The sequence below is a fragment of the Rattus norvegicus genome, chromosome 18 (genome assembly GCF_036323735.1).
Source record: "Rattus norvegicus strain BN/NHsdMcwi chromosome 18, GRCr8, whole genome shotgun sequence".
Classification (NCBI taxonomy): domain Eukaryota; kingdom Metazoa; phylum Chordata; class Mammalia; order Rodentia; family Muridae; genus Rattus; species Rattus norvegicus.
In genome coordinates this window covers 27542609-27560721 of record NC_086036.1, presented here as the reverse complement: position 1 = coordinate 27560721, position 18113 = coordinate 27542609, and the positions used below count along the sequence as shown (strand labels likewise).

The 18113-nt window shown below is 45.5% G+C and overlaps 1 protein-coding gene across 2 annotated transcripts in view; it reads left to right on the top strand.

The window, feature by feature from the left end:
• Positions 1-17284, top strand: part of Dnajc18 (DnaJ heat shock protein family (Hsp40) member C18) — a 34098-nt gene extending 16814 nt beyond the window's left edge. For both annotated transcript variants that reach the window (NM_001398603.1, NM_001013887.2), the window contains 5 exons: positions 6391-6576; positions 9506-9612; positions 10562-10671; positions 11719-11891; positions 17069-17284. In NM_001398603.1, coding sequence (NP_001385532.1) covers positions 6391-6576; positions 9506-9612; positions 10562-10671; positions 11719-11891; positions 17069-17193 — 701 coding nt within the window. In that variant the 3' untranslated portion in view covers positions 17194-17284. The remainder of the gene's footprint in view (positions 1-6390; positions 6577-9505; positions 9613-10561; positions 10672-11718; positions 11892-17068) is intronic.
• Positions 17285-18113: the final 829 nt, after the last annotated feature.

Below are 18113 nucleotides of genomic sequence, written 5' to 3'. Positions count from 1 at the left end.
TCTTTATCCCCTTGCAAGGTTTGAAATAAATTATTCAGCTCTTTAGTGGTCAAATCAATTGCAGGCTGAAGCCAGTTAATATCTCCCAGTAATTTTTGAAAATCATTAAGACTATTTAGCTGGTCTCTTCTGATTTCTTGCTGATTTATCTTATATCCTAGGTAATCAACAAGATCTCTTCTTTGTATTTTTTTTTTCAGGGATAATTTGTAATCTCCAATAAGGCAAACTTTTTTGCTTCATCAAATGTTTGTTCTAAGGTACCTCTATTTGAATCAGCCAGCACAATATCGTCCATATAATGGTGAATGATGGATTAAGAAAATTGTTTACAAATTATTTCCAATAGCTGTTGGCATGAGGTAGTACTAGTCAACATTCCTGTGGCAGGACTTTCCATTGGTACCTTTTGGTTGGCATTGAGTGGTTAAATGTGGGCACCTGAAGGGAAATCTTCCTGTGTTGTTCTTGTAAAGGAACTGTGAAAAAGTGATCCTTTAGATCAGTCACTATGATAGGTCATTCCTTAAGTAACAAGGAAGGCAATGAGATTCCAGGCTGTAAAGAGTCCATTGGTTGAATAATTTTATTAATTGCTCTCAGATCTGTCAACATCCTCCACTTGGCAGATTTCTTTTTTTTTTTTTTTTTTTTGGTTCTTTTTTTTGGAGCTGGGGACCGAACCCAGGGCCTTGCGGTTCCTAGGCAAGCGCTCTACCACTGAGCTAAATCCCCAACCCCCAGATCTTGAATTTTTATGTTGTTCAGAAATATCTTTCCTTAGTGCATAGGAAATGAGTGGCTCATGGTGGATTTGTCAGTCCTTGAGCGAAGCCTCTTATTTTCTGAAATTAAGGAGACGCCTTGTCCCTGGATGAGCTGCATTCACAAACCATATCCTTCCATGCCTCAGGAAACTTCCTCCCAGCATCATTACTACTGTAGGATTTATCTGTAGGAATTGTTTCACTGGATCTTTGACAGCCACATCAATGGATTATCTTGCTTTTCTTTCTTGTAACTGTTTGCCCAACCACACTGGATTATGAGCATTTGTCCGCAGTTGTTTTGATCCGTTCATAAAGGGAGTAGGTCTTGCTCCTAATGGTCTAATTGCCTTTTTGCATTCATTATTGGCATTTTCAAAGCTAAAAGATTCAGTTAAGATTTTTCTGGTATCCGGATCTGATATTGCTCTGTCTAGAGCTGTGGATAGTCTGTACAAGGATTGTTTGAACCCTGGGTTATCTTTTAAATGATTCGGCTCACCCATGGTTCAACCTTGTTCTAAGCATTTAAAGCTACCCTGCGACGTTGTTCCAGGACAGCATCCTCAGGGGCAATCTGTGCTCCTTACTCAGAGTCTGGGCCTTCACCTGTAACTGATCCTTGACACTGTCAGTGGCTCTGTTCCTGTCTCGTTGCTGCTCATCTTTGTACCATGTCAGCCCTTGTGACTGAGGGCCAGGCTCTAGGATGGCTGGCATCAAATCTTGCCAGTCTTTTGGAATTGCATGATTCCCTGGGGCCCAGGTACTGAGCATCTGTTCGACATAGAGTGACTATAAGCCATAGCTCAATGTTGCTTTCTTAAACCTTTCTAAATCCTGTGCCATAGGATCACCATGTGAATTTTCTTCATTCCCTTCCAATTCCCTTATCAAGGCTGGGAAAATCATTTTAGGTTTATAAACAGAAATAGACTGCCCTTTCTCAGTCTAGTTACAGAGTGACGCTTTAAGTTCTGGCCTTCCTTCCGCTGCCCCTATATTAGTATATACTTTTTTTTTTTCATTTTTTTTCGGAGCTGGGGACCGAACCCAGGGCCTTGCGCTCCCTAGGCAAGCGCTCTACCGCTGAGCTAAATCCCCAACCCTGTATATACTTTTTAGTATATAATTCTACATGTAATCTTTTGTAAATTTCTTTTAAGACTTCTCTCCAATTTTTATTATTTACCTTTTCTTGTATCTTTATTATCTTAATCTCCCCCTCAATTCTGCTTATAAATTTCTCTAAATTCTCCTCTAATGTTTTATTATTATCTTTAAATATTACTAAAGATAATATTTTACTGTCCTCAGTTTTGTTTGTAAATGTCTAATTTTTCCAACATCTGCTTCCATATTTCTCCTTTTCCTGTCTCTCAGATGTCTGAGAGACGTCTCTACATTCAGATCTGTATCGTTTAGTGTTCTCCCCTCTCTGCTTTGACGTTGTTCTCATTCTGTTTTAGAAAATCCTTGGGCTGGAGAGATGGCTCAGCCGTTAAAGGCTAGGCTCACAACCAAAAATATAGAAAATCCTTAATCCCTTTTCTAAGGCTCATGAATTTTTTTTTTTTTTTTTTTTTTTTGGTTCTTTTTTTCGGAGCTGGGGACCGAACCCAGGGCCTTGCGCTTCCTAGGTAAGCGCTCTACCACTGAGCTAAATCCCCAGCCCCTAGGCTCATGAATTTTTTAAGGCCCTGTTTTTGGAAAAGACATAGCAGACTAAAGTGCTTATTAGAATACAAGTGAAGCTTAACATTGCAATAGTTATAACTGGCAAGATGTCAGTTTCCTCTAGATCATCCCTTTGAACTGTCTAAAATAGTCTTAAAATCCAAAAGGTCTTTGTTGTATGGTCTATGTGCCTATTTTTCCCTAAAATACCAGCTCCCAACCCTACTACCTGGTCTGGGGTTTTCAGTGTCTTGGTCTCCCTTTAGTGTAGGATTCTGCACTGATTTTTGATTCTTTTATTCAGAGAGGGGTTGGTTGTAGAAACAACAACAACAACAACAACAACAAAAACGTGACTTTTGTGCTACCAAGCTGGTGTTGTCCTCGGTCTCCTATTTGTAACCAATTCTGGCCTTTTTTTCTGCTGAGCTATGATGCAGCCTTCAGGAGAGCCACACCTTTCCCAGTGCTGCAGTTGGCTGGTTCCAAGCAGTGTATGCTTTTTGATCTGAGGTAACTTCAAAGCTATGTTTTTGGTGAGGGCTTTGCCTCTCTACCAGGTAACTTGTCTCATGGTGTGCCAAAATGTAGTTGAACCAATTTAAGCTTATTCCCAACTACCTTACAAATAAATGAGACTCAGACTATGGTCATTTTATTTGACTTTGACAATTACTGGGAGGTAACCCCTACTCTACTTTTCTAATTGCAGGCCTGGCTACCTCCCCATTGGTGTACCCAGACACTTGCTGTTTCTCCTGTGGTCATGGTCCATCTCCCCTCCTCATGGTAGTTTCCTCCCCTCCCCTCCCCTCCTCTCCCCCTCCCTTCCCCTCCTCTCCTCTCCTCTCCTCTCCTCCCTACCAGGTCACTCCATACCCACTTCCTTCAAATCCCTCCAATAATTGGCTGTAGCCTATTTTATTTAACCAATAGTTTTAAAATTGAGGAACAAGGTTTGCATAACAAAAGCCTGTAAGCAGGAGAATTCATAGGCTTAATCTTTCTGTTACAGAATTTAGCATTAAAATACGTAGCAACAGACCAAACCTCAACACCTGACTCTCCTGGAACTTGCTCTGTAGATCAGGCTGGCCTTGAACTTAGAGATCACCTGCCTCTGCCTCCTGAGTAGTGGGATTAAAGGCAAGTGCTACCATGCCCTGATAACTTTTTTTTAGGAAAAGAGTACTTTATTTATAACACATTTGAGGGACTGGAGAGTTATCTTAGCAATTAAGAGCGCTTGTTGCTCATGCAGAGGACCTGGGTTCAGTCCCTAGCACCTGCAATGTGGTTCATGACTGTAACTCAAGTCCCAGGAGATCCAGTGCCCTCTTCTGGCCTCAGAGGGAGTCAGATGAGCACATAGCACATACACATTCACACAGGCATCCATACACATAACGCAATAAAATACACAAATCCTACATTATTCCTAGGGGTTGGAGCCCAGTGGTTAGTAGATGTGCTGCTCTTGCAGAGGACAGCAGTTTGGTTCCCAGAACCAGTTTTGCTTATCATCATCGCCTGTAACTCTAGTCAGGGGGAGCTGTGTGCTCTTTGCTGCTGAACCAGCTCTCTATTCCTAGCTTGTGGTTTTTGAGACAGTGTCTAATTATCTAGCCAAGGGCTGCATTGAACTCCAAAATCTCCCACCTCAGTCTCCTGGATGCCAGCATTATAATTGTGTACTACGGGGTCCAGCTTATCTATCTTCATTGTACAGAAAGAAAGAAAGAAAGAAAGAAAGAAAGAAAGAAAGAAAGAAAGAAAGAAAGAAAGGAAGGAAGGAAGGAAGGAAGGAAGGAAGGAAGGAAGGAAGAAAGAAAGAAAATAGTCTTACAAACCTTTATGTATGTTTGATATTTTGAAAAAGAAGACTTGCAAATCTGTCGATTTATTTGTGTGTGAGAGGGGGATATAAAGGCCAGAAAACAACTTGCAGGAATTGGCTTTCTCCTTCTAGTATGTGGGTTCCAAGGATTGAGCTCAGGTCTTCAGCCAGGTGGTAAGAGCCTTCACCCACTGGGCCCCATCTTTTTTTTTTTTTTCTTTTTTTTTTCGGAGCTGGGAACCGAACCCAGGGCCTTGTGCTTGCTAGGCAAGCACTCTACCACTGAGCTAAATCCCCAACCCCCCACTGGGCCATCTTGTGATTACCTGGGGAACTTTTAAGTTATTCTTGAGACTGGAGGGATAGCTCAGTGCTTAAGAGCACTGACTATTTTTGCAAAGAACCAAGGTTCAATTTCCAGCACCCACACAGTGGCTCACAATTGTCTATAACTCCAGCTCCAAGAGATTTGACACTCTCTTTAGGCCTCTGTGGGCACTGTACACATATGGCACACATGTATACATTCAGGCAAAATGCCCATACACATAAAAGGAAATACTTTTTTTTGTATGCTTGAGAAAATGTCTCTATGTGTAGTCCTGGCTTACTATGTAGAACTTACTATATAGACCAGGCTGGCCTTTAATTCACAGAGATCTGCCTGTCTCTGCCTCCAGACTGCTGGGATTAAGGTGTATGTTCCATGCCCAGTAAAAATAAATCTTAAAAAAAAAAAAAAAAAAGAGTCCGGGGTTGGGGATTTAGCTCAGTGGTAGAGCGCTTGCCTAGCAAGCGCAAGGCCCTGGGTTCGGTCCCCAGCTCCAAAAAAAAGAAAAAAGAAAAAAAGAAAAAGAAGAAAAAAAAAGAAGTCTCTGTATATCACGAGGACAGCTTTTCTATTGTGAATCTAGTTCTCATAGTGTCACTAAGGGAGCATGTGGATAACCCACGTTCTCTTATATTTTTGGTTGTGAGCCCAGCTTTTAGTGGCTGAGCCATCTTTCCAGCCTCCACGTTCTCTATATTCATATGGAAGTCTTCTCACAAACCAATGAGAGCCCCTTGTTTTTATCCAAGCAGAAGTTTTGCAGATTATTTTGTTTAGGAGATTTTTACTTCCACTTAATAATACTGTGAATTGTTTCAGTAAACTGCTGCTCTTAAGTGAAATAAGAACACAGGTATGTGTGTGTATACATGTACATGTGTGTGTGTTCATGTGTGTGTTCGTGTGTGCATGTGTGTGTGCATGTGTGTGTAGGTGTGTGTGTGTATCAGATCCTGAGGCTCATATGGTAAGTATGATCTTTAACTCTGAGCTGCAGCTCCCTCACCTAGAACATGTTTTTTTTTTTTTTTTTTTTGGTTCTTTTTTTCAGAGCTGGGGACTGAACCCAGGGCCTTGCGCTTCCTAGGCAAGCGCTCTACCACTGAGCTAAATCCCCAACCCCCTAGAACGTGTTTTTAAATTTTTTATTTATGCCTATGTGTGTGCTTATGTGTTTGTGTGTACACTCTGTGTGCAGGTGCATGTGCTTATGTGTTTGTGTGTACACTCTGTGTGCAGGTGTCCAGTGAGGCCAGAATAGGGGATGGAGAAACTAGAGTTACAGGCAGTCGTGAGTCACCCATTATGATGTTAAGAACTGAACCTTGGTTTCTTGTGAGAGCAGTCAGTGCTCTTAACCTCTGAGCCCACAAGCCCCACCTTGGAGTAATAGGGACACCAGGCATTTCTTCAACTATAGACTAATAGTCTAGCCCCACCTTGGAGTAATAGGGACACCAGGCATTTCTTCAACGTGTCTAGACTATTGATAGCACAAGCTAGGGACGGTGTCCCGACTTCAGTACAGCTGAGATGTCTCAAGGACTCTGAGGGGTTAATGCTCACCTCAATAGAGCTCCCAGTTGCTGGATTATTCTTGGTTTTTCAAGACTGTGAATGATCTCTGGGGCAAGTCCTTCGGGGGACGTTGTGGGCCTGAGTACCTCTGTTTGTAATCCTGTGAGACTGTCTAGCACCAACTCTGGGCTTCTTGCTGCTGCTGTGGTCAGCCTTGGCCACAGGCAGGGGTGCGCTGATGTTGTTCTTGTTGGTTGCAGCGATAGGAAATGCCTTTGCAGTCCTGAGCAATCCCGACAAGAGGCTCCGCTATGATGAGTATGGAGATGAGCAGGTGACTCTCACTGCACCTCGAGCAAGACCGTATCATTACTACAGAGATGTTGAAGCAGACATCTCTCCAGAAGAATTATTTAATGTGTTCTTTGGAGGACATTTCCCTTCAGGTTGGTTTTTTTCTTTAAGTTTGCCTGCATGTATGTCTGGGCACCTTATGCGTGGCTGGTGACAGAGGAGGTCACAAGAGGATACTGGAACTAGAGTTACATCTGTGAGTGGCTGTGGGTGCTGGGGCCTTTGGAAAAGCAGTCAGTGTTCTTGGCCACTGCGCCATCTCTCCAGCCTGAGGTTAGTATCTTAAAATTATGATTCTTTATACTATTTATTTATGGATCTCAGCAGACTTTAGTTTGAAGATCTAAATAGGAGAACATTGGTGCTGCAGAAACAGCAAGAATTCAGAGTGGGCTGCAGGGAGTTGGAGGAAGTCCTAGCCCCCAGCTGCGCATAATATCAACCATATCATTCATTCATTTTTTTTAAAGATTTATTTGTTTATTATATATAAGTACACTATAGCTATCTTCAGACACACCAGAAGAGGGCATCGGATCTCATTACAGATGGTTGTGAGCCACCATGTGGTTGCTGGGAATTGAACTGGAAGAGCAGTCAGTGCTCTTAACCACTGAGCCATCTCTTCAGCCCTATATCATTCATTTCTTTCACCATAGTCACCCGCCTGAAAATAGGGCCTAGGTTTTGGGGTTGCTTTGAAATAAGTATCTTTTAAATTTATATCACATGTATATTACTGCAGCACTGTACGTTGAGCCTGGGCTCACCAATTCTAGGAAAGACAGTTTCAATAGCTGCTCCGGCTAGTTTTCAGCCGCTTATGTAGTGGTCCAAGACAGTCTGGAATTCGCTGTCATGGGCCCCACAAGGTAGAAGGAGAGAAACAATTCCTGAAAATTGTCCTTTGGCCTCCATGCATGTGTTTGCATGCATGTACACAGGTACACACATGCATGTGCACACATATACAAACACATAATAAATAAATATTTTAAAAGGTTCTTTAGGGGCTAGGGAGATGGCTCAGTGGTTACAAAGCACTGGCTGTGCTTGCAGAGGACTAAGGTTCAGTTCCTGCACCCACGTGGCTCACAACCATCTGTACCTCCAGTTCTAGGAGACCTCATGCTTCTTCTTTTTTTTTTTTTTTTTTGGTTCTTTTTTTGGGAGCTGGGGACCGAACCCAGGGCCTTGCGCTTCTTAGGCAAGCGCTCTACCGCTGAGCTAAATCCCCAACCCCACCTCATGCCTCTTCTATGGCACTGCAGGCACATGGTGCACAGACAGGTAAAATACCCATATACATAAAATTAATTAATTAAAATTTAAATGTCACAATGGATCACTGGGCATATAATTCAACCTATAATTCCATCATTTGATGGGGGGTGGGGAGCAAGACAATCAGGAGTTCAGAGTCATCCTTCAATACATAGCAAGTTTGAGACCAGCTGGACTTTCCGAGTCTCTGTCTCAAACAAAACAGAACTAAATGGGGGCCAGGGCTTGGTGGTTAAGAGAGACTGGCTGTTGTTCCCGAGAATACAGGCTGGATTCCCAGGTCACACAGTGGCTCACAATCATCTGTGACTTCACTTTCAGGGGATTGACCTTTGCAGGCATGCCTGTGGTGGATGTGTATACATGCAGATCAAATACTGAAACACTGGAGAGATGGCTCAGCCATTAAGAGTGTTTGTTCTTGGGGTTGGGGATTTAGCTCAGTGGTAGAGCGCTTGCCTAGCAAACGCAAGGCCCTGGGTTCGGTCCCCAGCTCCGAAAAAAAGAAAAAAAAAAAAAGAGTGTTTGTTCTTGTACAGAACCTGGATTCTATTTCCTGAAACTCACACCATCTGTAACTCCATTTCCAGGTGGAGTTGATGCCCTCTTCTGGCTGCCATGGGCACTGCATGCATATAGTACATGACAAACATCCAGGCAAATCATCTTGTCTTAATTGCTGTTCTATTGCTGTAAAGAGACATAATGACAACTCTTATAAAAGAACGTATTTAATTTGGGCTTGCTCGAAATTTCAGAGGGTTAGTCTATCATTGTCATAGTGGTAAGAGTCAGGCATGGTGTGAGGGCAGTAGCTGAGAGCTTTACATCCTGATCTACAAGCAGCAGGCAGAGAGGGAGAGAGAGACTGAGCCTGGTGTGGGCTTTTGACATCTCAAAGCCCACCCCACTGATATGCTTCATCCAACAAGGCCACAGATTCTTCAATAAGGCCACAACAAGGTTGAATCCTTCTCAAACAGTTCTACTAACTGGGGCCCAACTATTCAAATGTATGAGCCTGTGGGATCCATTCTCTTTCAAACACCACAAATGCATATACATAAAAATAAATCTTTTTTAAAAAAAAAAGTCAGAGTGGGGCTGGGGATTTAGCTCAGTGGTAGAGCGCTTACCTAGGAAGCGCAAGGCCCTGGGTTCGGTCCCCAGCTCCGAAAAAAAGAACCAAAAAAAAAAAAAAAAGTCAGAGTGAGCGCCCCCTTTAACAATCAGTGTGTGCAATAATACAAGAACCCGGAAAGTAGGTCACAGAGAGCTGGAGGTTGAGAAAATTCAATGCCAAGAAAATAACTTAAATTTTTTGTGTTGCTAGAGATAAAGCCCTGACCCTCCAACATGCTAGGCATGTGCCCCATGCTGAGCCTCACCTCAGCTCTATAAACTGAATTTTATGAGTGGCTAGTACAGGTGCCATTCAGTAATACTGGGCACAGAAGCAAACATAAGTATGTCCATAGGAGTCATGGCCAAAGTGCTCTTTGTTGCTGGCCTCTGGAGTTTCCCCCCACAGTACTCACAGCAGCCTGTCTCCACGAAGTCAGGAAAGTTGTGTGCACCTATGCCCAGCTGGTCCCCTTGGCTCACGTTTTTCTGCTGGGTCGGACAGGCAGGTGCCCTAAATTTTGAAATGGACAAAAAAGGAATTGCTATCTCATGAATATTTTCTCTCCCACTCTCTACCCTGCCCCCTCTCTCTAATCATGTCTCTTTTCCCAGGAAATATTCACATGTTCTCAAATGTGACAGACGACAGTCACTATTATCGCAGGCGGCACCGCCACGAGAGGACACAAGCACATAAGAGAGAGGAAGATAAATCTCAGGTATGTGGGGAGCAGAGATCATAGCCACACTGAACCTGCTTCTGTGGGGTGAGGGGCTGCTCCTGCAGGGCCATTCTGTGCCTGCTCCTGTGGTACAGTCAGTGCTGGGACCACCCTGTGAACCATTATGCCCAGCTTGTGGGGCTGTCCTGATTGAACTTCTCCTTACTACAAAAAGAATCTCTTCAAAGATATTCAGTACTATCTAGGCTGGTGGTGTACACTTTGGAGGCAGAGGCAGGTGGATCTCTGTGAATTTGAGGCTAGCCTGATCTAAACAGTGAGCTCCAGGACAGCCAAGGCTACACAGAGACACCCTGTCTCAAAATAAGACATAAGGGGGAAAACATCAGAACTAAAAGTAGGGTACAAAGTGAGAAAGCAGGGTGTCTCAGGAAGCTCAAAGGCAAGAAGTGCTGCTGGCTTTGAGCTAGGCTGTCCGGCTTGGCGGCAAGCACGGTGACTTGCTGAGCCGTCCTGGAGGCCTCATACTCATGTACACATTAAAAACAACAAATGCTATGCCTCTGGCTGGTTCACAGTATCTGAAAGAATGCGTCCTTCCTCTAAACAGTAGTTAATGAAGGAGGGGGTGAACCTTGACCCTACACTGTCAAGGAGGAATGTGGTCATCTCTGACAGAGTTAGATGTCATTGATTTTGGACAGCTGTGGCCAAGTAAGAGCTGCTTGGCATAGCCACTCCCGGGTCCCAGTCCCTGTCTGGCAGAATTACCTAGAGGCGTAAGGGACAGCGGGATCATTGAGGTGCAGGTTGGAGCAGCTTCCAGAGCCTGCAGGCAGAGAAGAAGTGTGTTGTTTGCTCCTAAGCTGGAATCCAGCCTTGGGCAACCCTTAGCTTTGTGGATGTTCCCGCACTATGCATTGTAAGCTGCATTTCCTCTGGGATGTTTCCGTCCTCTCAGGCACTGCTCTGTGTTCTTTTACAGACTCCATATTCCGCGTTTGTTCAGCTGCTTCCGGTTCTGTTGATTGTGACTATTTCTGTCATTACTCAGCTGCTGGCTGCTAATCCGCCATATAGTCTATTCTATAAATCGTAAGTGGAATGTTTCTATTTTCCCCTAGCAACAGTCTGATAGACAAAAGGCTTAAGGTTTTGCTGATTCATGCTGACATTTCTTCTCACCTTCCTGTGGAAAATGCTGACCTTATGTTTCAGGGAATAGCCATCCAGAGTTTCTCTAGTGTTTTCTGTGGAGGTGAGGAATACTAAATTTACTTACTTGAAAACAACTAACCTAACCGGAAAGGAACAGCAAGTGGTAACAATGGTAGCAGCTGCCTCTGCGTTAGGAGAGGGACTATTCTGTCACACAGTGACACCCTCTGGTCAACTGCAAAACCATCAGAATTGGTTTAGAAGGAACAGCGCCATAATTTGAGGTTCACAGTTAATCTTTCTTTCTCAGCATGGTGGAATTAGAGAGGGCTCCAGCGAAGGCAGGAGTGAGGACTCGTACTTGTGGTCCCAGCACTAAGGAAGGCATGAGCCAGGCAAGCCTGAGCTAGAGAGACAGGAAGGACGGGGAGAGAGAGAGGAGACAGAGGGAAGGGGGAGGGCAGATTGTGCCCTGCGGATCTGGAATGATATGCATCACTGGGACCCAGTGATTTCTTCAGTGTTATTTCATCCCAAGGAGGAGCTGGACGGTCAAAGGTCAAGAGCTCTGGCTGCCTTTGCAGAGGACTGGGTTTAATTCACAGCACTCACATGGTAGGCATAACCATTCATAACTCCAGTTCTAGGGAATCCGACACTGCCTTCTGGTCTCTGCATGCAAATGGTTCACAGACATACATGTAGGCAAAATACTCATACATATAAAATTAAACTAATTCCCATAAGAACATAGAGACGAGAAGGGACATCTGTCCCCATAAGGGCATAGAGATGAGAAGGGACATGTGTTCCCATTGGGACATATAGACGAGAAGGGACATGTGTTCCCATTAGGACATATAGACGAGAAGGGGTATGTGTTCCCATAAGGGCATATGAATGACGGCAGGCATGCTTAGAGGCCAGAGCCAGACATACAAGGGCCAGCTATTACAAGCTGATGTGAGATATTCTCTGTTTCAGGACCCTGGGCTACACCATTTCTAGAGAAACGCAGAACCTGCAGGTGCCTTACTTCGTGGATAAAAACTTTGACAAGGCCTACCGAGGAGCTTCTCTTCGTGATCTGGAGAAAACAATAGAGAAAGATTATATTGACTACATCCAGACAAGTTGTTGGAAGGAGAAACAGCAAAGTAAGTCAGGCCAAACAGGCTTCACTGGTGGCCATGACCCACTTGATCATGAGGTCTCCCTAGCCTTCTGACCTGTCTGTTCTAGTTTGGATCATGTATTTATGTCAACAGAGACAGAGGCCAGGCACCCACCCAGTCAGATACTACAGCACAGAGGGAAAGTTATTGACATGTGACCGGGATTGGAAACTTAAAATCTCAGGCATCTTTGTGCTTATCTATTTATCTATTCGCTTCCCCTCGGAGTCGGGATATGAGGGGGTGGGGGCTTACTACTCAGCCCTAGCTGACTTAGAACTCACCCATGGGCCAGGCTGGGTCTGCCTGCCTCTGCCTCTAGGCTGCTACTCTGCAGTCCTGAATTCCTGCTCCTCCAAGGACCTAGATTATAGGTGTACAGGAGCTTTCCTGGGCTTTCCCATCTTATTGCCTTTTCTTTTCTTTAAAAAAAAAACCTTACATTTATTTATTTATACAAGAATGTGTACACATGGGACAAAGTGTGGTTGGCAGTCAGAGATACCGCCTGGGCCACAGAGGCTCTTGTCACTGCCTTGAGGTCCCCAGCCTCACTAGTCACTGACTGACCCCATTTTGCATCCCAAGCTTCTTCTTGAAGTTCTCAGAGTTACCTGGTTTCCTTCACGGTTTCTAAATTCAGAAAAATCTGATTGAACCAGCTTGGTTTTTTTGAGTTAAGTCAGAAGTTTAGAAGTTGTGGTACACGCCTTTGATACCAGCACTCTCAAGGCAGACGCAGGTGGATCTCTGAGTTCGAGGATAGCCGGGGCTACACAGAGAAAATATGTCTTGAAAACCCAAAGAAGGAGGAGGAGGAGAAGATAAGAAGAGAGCAAGAAGAAGAGGAAAAAGATCAGTAATAACAGTTGCTGCGGCTGCTGGCACGGGGCCGCTTGTCCCCTCACTTCTTGTTGCTTATTTCTTGTTCATTGAAGAGACGTGGCTTCCTGGGTCTGGCTCTTCAGTATGATGAATGTGAATATATCTGTCTTCTCTTTCCCTCACAGAGGTCAGTGGGGTGACAGTGTCTGCCATTTGGCTCACAGCTCCACTCATTACTTAGAAGGGCTGGTAGGACTGGTGGTCCTGTCTCAGACAGGAGCTTATTTTTTATCCCACCCAGCTGCCCCTACCCTCCCACCCCCCACCATACACACACATACACTGCATCCTGGCTTTGCAAACTGGGTTTTGGTTGATATTTTTTTTCAAAGCAAACTATAGCTCATCTTTTAAACTTCATTTTGGATGTCCTTAAGTGTCTACTGATACAGTTTGTTCTTTGCTCAAGGTGCTGTCCCCTTGCTGACCCACCTTGTACTCCCACCCCCACGCTGAGTTAAGCTGTCCTTCCTAGGGCACTTTACTCTCCCCACTAGTGCAGTACTGATCCTGAGCTTTAGTGGTTCATGGGTGCATTAGTTCCCTCTGCAGGGCTGCTGCCCTGGGAGCAGACTGTGTACTAATTCTGTGTCTTGGGCTGCAGGCAAGCTAGCTGATAATGAGTGTTGCTGAGCTGTCTCTGCCCTGTTTCTACAGGGCAGAGCCTAGATGCCTTCAAATAAGGGGCAATTAAACTGGATGAAGTTTCTTTTACTTACCTTGTTCTTAAATTAGTTTGTTTTGTTTTGTTTTGTATTGTTTTAAGAAAGGTCTCACTAGGTAGTTGTGGCTGTCCTGAAACACTATGCAGACAGGCTTATTTAAATTAGGTTTTCTTTTTTTAAAGTCAGGCAAGAGCTGGGTGTGATGGTGTAAGCCTGAGCAGTAGTTAGTTTAACTAACCGCTTCGTGCTCCCAGCCACCCCCAGAGCCCTCCAGATTTGAGAATGAAAGGCAGACACACACATATATACCACATACATACACACACACCCCACACTCCACCCCACACACACACAAATAAGGGGAATTTTTTAAAAGCAAGGCAGTGGTGTTGAACACTCTAATTCCATCACTTGGGAGGCAGAGGCAGGCAGGTCTCTTGAGTTCAACCTTGAGACCAGCCTGGTCTACAGAGTGAGTTCTAGGGCATATATGGCTACCCTGTCTCCAAATACAAAAGGAAAAACAAAAGAAAGAGGAAGAAATCGGTGTATAGACCAGGCTGGCTTCAACTTTACAAAGACTCACCTGCCTCTGCCTCCGAGTGTTGGCTTAAAAGTATTCTCAAGCACAGGGAGAGCCTTTAGGAGCAAGTATCTGTGTGAACCTAAATTAGGGGAAAGGCAGAGTAATATATCCTAAGTGTCCCCTTTGTGTTGGGCACTGAGATGATTTCTGCAAGAACGTTTTGCATGTTTCACACACACACAAGCACACACCTGTACCACACACATACATGCATGCCCATGTACTATATTCAACTCCAGCATTAGAATGCTGGCTATGCCAAGAGGTTAAAGATCATACTAAACATGGCGTCTATGCTTTTGTTTCCATCCACGTGAGCCTTGTTCAGAGCTGTGGCCTTCTCCAGGTACACGTGAAAGTCAATGAGAGCTAGATCTGGTAGACCGAGCCTGCGATCTTATCCTGTAATCTTTTGGGGAACTAGGACAGGAAGATCACAAATTCAGGGCCTGCCCCCACCACAGAGTGAGTTCAAGGATGGCCTGGGAAACTTAGTAAGGCCAATCTCAAAATGTTTTTAAAAAAAGAAAAGAGAAAATGGTACACCTCATTCCTAGTATAGGTGAAGCCCTAGGATCTATCCTCAGCTAAAGCACACACATACCACACACACACACAAAGGCACATCCATTGAAGGAGCCTGATGTGTGTAGCTCACCAGTTCTGAATGGAAGTTGTCAGCACATGCCCTGTAAAAATCTGTTCCTAGCATTTAAACACAATGGTTCTGCGGAGCCTCCACACCGCAGTGCCATTTGAGAGCAGGCAGCATCTGCCCTCTGAATCCAGCAGCAAGTGCAGCCAGGAAGGTTAAATTTAGCACTTTGAGGTTGTAAAAATAAACTCACTTGAGAACAAAGTTTACCCATGGCAAAATACCAAATGGGAATTTTATCAAGGCTAGCCATTGTCTTTTAAAGTCTTTATTATTGCTTTTATTTGCTTTTCCTCAGAAAGCCCACTGTGGGTGATCTTCTCTCCGTAATCTTTTATGTGGATGAGAACTATCCTGTTTACTCCTCCATGGATACATCTGCAGATTATATGAACTGCCAGGGAAAGTGGCCATGCCACAAGTAACAGGCAAGAACTGCCTCCAGCCTGGTCCAGCAGAGCCCAGGCTGGGCCAAGTCTTTGCCTTGAGCACTTCTTTCCATGACCTTGAGCAGGATAACAGAGTGGGCAGAATCCTAGGCTTTGAAGTGGGGGTGGGGGAAGTATTCAGTTTCTCCTGAGAGGTTGTGTGATGTGGACGTAGCTTAGTACAGTGCCTGGCACACAGTGAATACCTGATTCCTGGTGAAACCCGTGCTTGAACAGCCCCATAGTAGACGGAAGTACAGTGTCCCATGGGACTAGGCCCTGGGACTGGAGAGATGGCTCAGTGGTTAAGAAGACTCACTGTTCTTCAGAGGACTCTGGTTCAGTTCCCTGCACTCATGTACAGTGACTCTGAAGGCCAACCTGGTCTACAGTCTAAGTTCCAGGACAGCCATGGTTACACAGAGAAACACTGTGTTGAAAAACACAAACAAAACCCAGCAGAAGGGGATTGTTGTAGTGAAGAGAGAGCCAGTCTGTTCTGGCATTGGTGTAGCCATGACTCTAAAGGAGCAAAGGCTGACAGATTTCATAGGCCTCCTGCATAACCTTCCTGCCTGCCAAAGAAGGCTGCCGGCTGCCGGTGAGGCACAGGAGCCAAAACTTAACACTTGAGTGCAGCAGAGTCCTCCACAAAGCCCCATCACCTGCAAGGTGATGTGCCAAGGCAGGCCCTGGCTGGGAGGCCCTGTGGGCACCCGCACCAAGAGTGAGTGAGAGCACATTGTTGTGCAGCTGAGAGACCCACTGCCTGCCAAGCCACTGCCGGCCAGAGTCCAGGCCCTGCACTCATTGTACAGGGAGTGTTGTCAAGCTCCCCCACCTCCCCTGGTGTCCTGCACTCCATCTGCACTGTGGGCCTGCCCTGCTGTAAATAGAGCCATTGTGAGCTGAAGTGCCAGGCAGTGTTTGTGTTGGTAGAGACTTGACTTACTCAGTAGTCCTGCCCATTGTCCTCCTGCGAGGGCTAATTCCTGTGTCCTGGTACTTTGCTGATTAATCAACAGGTGCGTACTGTGCGACAAAGAAACCCAAATCCCTCAGCAAGGTGACTGAGAAAGGATGGCGTATTTCAAAATGATTAAAATAGCATTTTCAGAAGCATAGTCCTTTAAAAGCTGCCTGCTGTTGGAGACTTTGAGAAGCCGGGAAGCCCATGCAAGCATGCCATCCTGTTAATGTGTGGCACATGTGACACGTCTCTGAAGGTGCATTTCTGGAGCTCCCCGCTGAGGAGGGGCTTCCAGGAGAATCAAAACTCAGAGCAGCCACCATGGAGTTGGAAAACACAGTGGAGATTATATTCCAGTTAAAAATAGAATGGCCTTCTCTATCATGGGGAGAAAATGAACTTATTTAGTCGAGGAAGCAAGAGGCCAGTGGGCCAGGTGATCTGACTTTTGGAAGAGCAGTTTGCGTTGGTAACCACCATATGTGGTGAGGGGATGAAGAAAGCTGCCAGCCTGGCCCTCTATAGATGGTCACCTGCCAGAGCAGCCTGTGCTGCCTGTGTGACTTAGGAGCTGGCCGTGCTGAGGGAAGAATGCAGCAGCTGTCTTTGTTCAGATGACAGGAGCAGGCGATTGGGCTCCAGGCCCTCCAGCTGCCATCTGATCACCACTGGTCGCCAGGCTGTGGCCATCTCTTTCTGCATTTGTGCAAGCTTCCTGAGCCTGTGCCAAATGTTTTGTTGGTAAGAACTAAGCCTATAACGTAGCACAGAGGCCGCAGGGCTCTCGGTCACAGGCAGCCTTAACCCTCAAAGCCTGGTGCAGTGCCCAGTCGGTACCTCCAAGGTGGAGGAGTAACGCTTGCCCCAGTGCAGTAGAAGAAAGTGGTAGTGAAATAAGGCCGTTTGAACCTAGAAATACTGAAACAAGCCAAGCGCTCAGCCTTCCTGACCGCCCCGTTTTGTCTTTCAGAGTCGGAGCTGACCAATCTGGCGGGGCTGTACAGAGATGAGCGGCTGCGGCAGAAAGCAGAGTCGCTGAAACTCGAAAACTGTGCAAAGCTCTCCAAGCTCATCGGCCTCCGCAGGGCCGGCTGAGAGCTTGATGGCCCTGCTCACAATGGGGGTTCCTACCCATACTATTACACTGCAAATCCCATTTTATAATACAAGTTAGGAAATATGAGTACTCTACTATCTGCTAACTTTGTTGGGCAGAGAGCTGCAGCGGATGGAGACTTGTTTCCCTCTGGTCCTTCCTCAGGCCTGGCTCCCAGGGCAGGAACAGTTTGTTGTAGTCACACCAGTGGTAAAGTTTGGACCCTGCTCCTCTGTGACTGTAGGTCAGGGCATCCCAGAGAAGACCCACGTTTCTTCCTTCATCCTGTCTGCAGCAAAAGCCCACTACCTAGGTATGTCTAGGCTCAGCCAGAGCACTTCGGAGACTTGATGGTGTCTACCAGGAATTATCCTCTCCCTGCTACAGAATCACTATGTCCCCTGACTTCCAGTTGTCTACTCCCTAGGGACAGAGTAGAGAAAGTGAACTGTTTAGTCAATAGTTCAGTGTTATCCAGATCTCTGTTGAGGCAGCAGCATTGGCAAAGCTGCCTGACTTGAGGTTTCTTTTCTTTCTTTTTTGAGAGAAGAGCCCACCCTGAAGCCCAGACTAGCCTGGAACTCACTGCAGAGTCTGAGCTGGCCTGAGTCTGCAGTCACTCTCCTGCTGGGCCTCGTGAGAGCTGGGATTTCAGCTGTGAGCCACCATAGCCCATGGTTCCTTTATTTTCTTAGTCTTCTCTTTCAGATGGTCAAGAAGTAAAATCTGTTGAGAGGCTGGGTATGGTGGCATACCCCTTTAATTTTAGCACTCCGGAGGCAGAGGTAGGCCATTCTCTCTGAGTTCAAGGCCAGCCTGGATTACATGTCGATTCCAGACCAGCCAGTTACATAATGAGACCTTGCCTCAAACAAACAAACAAACAAACAAACAAACAAACAAACAAACAAAAAACCTT